At 45.0% G+C, this 2,500-nt stretch overlaps 1 protein-coding gene across 1 annotated transcript in view; it reads right to left on the bottom strand.

Annotated features, from left to right (window-relative positions):
• The window catches only part of LOC128373238 (multimerin-2-like), a 44,259-nt gene extending 43,130 nt beyond the window's left edge, over window positions 1–1,129 (bottom strand). Inside the window, 1 exon segment of the mRNA XM_053333531.1 lies at window positions 891–1,129. Coding sequence (XP_053189506.1) covers window positions 891–1,129 — 239 coding nt within the window.
• Window positions 1,130–2,500: the final 1,371 nt, after the last annotated feature.

The raw sequence follows: 2,500 nt of genomic DNA, 5'->3' as shown, positions 1-2,500 counted from the left end.
CCATCATCATCATCATCATCATCATCATCACCATCACCATCATCACCACCATCATCACCATCATCATCATCACCATCATCATCATCACAATCATCACCACCATCATCATCACCATCATCATCACTATCATCATCATCATCACCACCACCATCATCATCACAATCATCACCACCATCATCACCACCATCATCACCACCACCATCATCATCACAATCATCACCACCATCATCACCACCATCATCACCACCATCATCATATATATAGTATCTATGTGTCTCTGTGGAGGAAGTATAGTAAGTAAAAGACTCTTCTAGTAAAAACAGTGTAACATTGAAACATAGAAGATGAAGATTTGACTCATTCAGACTCTGAAGCTTCATATTAGCTTCACATCTACTTTATAATCCATGTTTCCTTCCTTCCTTCCTTCCTTCCTTCCTCCCTTCCTTCCTTCATATTAGCTTCACATCTACTTTATAATCCATGTTTCCTTCCTTCCTTCCTTCCTTCCTTCCTCCCTTCCTTCCTTCATATTAGCTTCACATCTACTTTATAATCCATGTTTCCTTCCTTCCTTCCTTCCTTCCTTCATATTAGTTTCACATCTACTTTATAATCCATGTTTCCTCCCTTCCTTCCTTCATATTAGCTTCACATCTACTTTATAATCCATGTTTCCACAGAAGGAGGACTGTGGGTTTATTACATTTAATGTTCATTTGGAAAACTGACACTTTAAAAACTGTGAACTCGTCCTTTAAACATATTCAATAAGAGATGTTTTATAGATTTATAAAATAAGTGCAGTGGAGTTAAACTATGACAGTTGAAGAACAGGTTCCTGCATTAAGAGATTCTTTAATATCAGTGTTTCTATATTTCAGACTCACCCAGTCCTGGTTGGTTGTGTTCCTCTGTCCGCCAGCAGGGGGCGCTCTGTCGCTCCGTGGTGAAACCTCCGAAGGTAATGCGGGACTCCCCCAAACCCTGCCCCCCCCACCCTCAGCACAGCTCTTCCTCGCCCCCCCTCCTCCTCTTCCTCCTCCACATCAGGGTCTCTGGCTCTCACCTCGCAGTGCGCGCTCACCAGTAAGCCCAGAACCAGAACCAGTTCTCCCACTGACACCATGTCTGCTGCAGCGCGAGCACCGACTGAAGCTCCGCGCGAGCTCCAGCTGCTTTGTAACAGCTGGAGGAGTTGAGGGGGGGGGGGCGGTGGGAGGAGGAAGACACGCCCCCTGCTTCCTCTGCTGGTGGTGAGTTTATATGAGTCTCTGATCAGCTGTTAAATTACCTTTTCTTTTTCTTTTTCTTCTTTTCTTCTTTTCTTTTCTTCATACTTTCTTTACTGTCGTCACTTCCGGTCACACAGCAGCGATGATATGTATTTTCTACATGTGAATATAACATCATAAATACATTCTGGTTCATGTAACTGTTTCCTGCTTACTGTTCATCTGTCCAATTATATATATATTTTTATTCTCTTTCTTTCTTTTTCTTTTCTTCTTTATTATTTTTAATTTTTTAATTTAATTTAATTTTTTTTAAAGATTCCTTTTTTCTGAGTGTAAGTGTTTGTCTTCTGTCTACATTCTCCAGATGACACACACACACACATACACTCACACACAAACACACACACACACAGACACACACACACACACAGACACACACACACAGACACACACAGACACACACACACAGACACACACACACACACACACACACACAGACACACACACACAGACACACACAGACACACACACACAGACACACACACACACACTCACAGACACACACACACAGACACACACACACACACACACACAGACACACTCACGCACACACACACACAGACACACTCACACACTGACACTGATCTCCTCCCTGTATCTCCTCCTTTCAACTCCTCCCTTCATCTCCTCCCTTCATCTCCTCCCTTCACCTCCTCCCTTCATCTCCTCCCTTCATCTCCTCCATCTCCTCCCTTCATCCCCTCCCTTCATCTCCTCCCTGTATCTCCTCCATCTCCTCCATCCCCTCCCTTCATCCCCTCCCTTCATCTCCTCCCTTCATCCCCTCCCTTCATCTCCTCCATCTCCTCCATCTCCTCCCTTCATCTCCTCCCTTCACCTCCTCCCTTCATCTCCTCCCTCTATCTCCTCCTTGCATCTCCTCCCTTCATCTCCTCCTTGTATCTCCTATCTTGATCTCCTCCCTTCATCTCCTCCCTCTAACTCCTCCCTTCATCTTCTACCTTCATCTCCTCCTTGTATCTCCTATCTTGATCTCCTCCCTTCATCTCCTCCCTCTAACTCCTCCCTTCATCTCCTCCCTTCATCTCCTCCTTGTATCTCGTATCTTGATCTCCTCCCTGTATCTCCTCCCTTCATCTCCTCCTTGTATCTCCTCCCTTCATCTCCTCCCTTCATCTCCTCCTTGTATCTCCTCCCTTCATCTCCTCCCTTCATCTCCTCCCTCTAACTCCTCCCTTCAT

This window comes from Scomber japonicus, chromosome 14 (genome assembly GCF_027409825.1).
Source record: "Scomber japonicus isolate fScoJap1 chromosome 14, fScoJap1.pri, whole genome shotgun sequence".
Classification (NCBI taxonomy): domain Eukaryota; kingdom Metazoa; phylum Chordata; class Actinopteri; order Scombriformes; family Scombridae; genus Scomber; species Scomber japonicus.
Note: the sequence above shows the minus strand (reverse complement) of the source record. Positions and strands in the feature narration are given on the sequence as shown.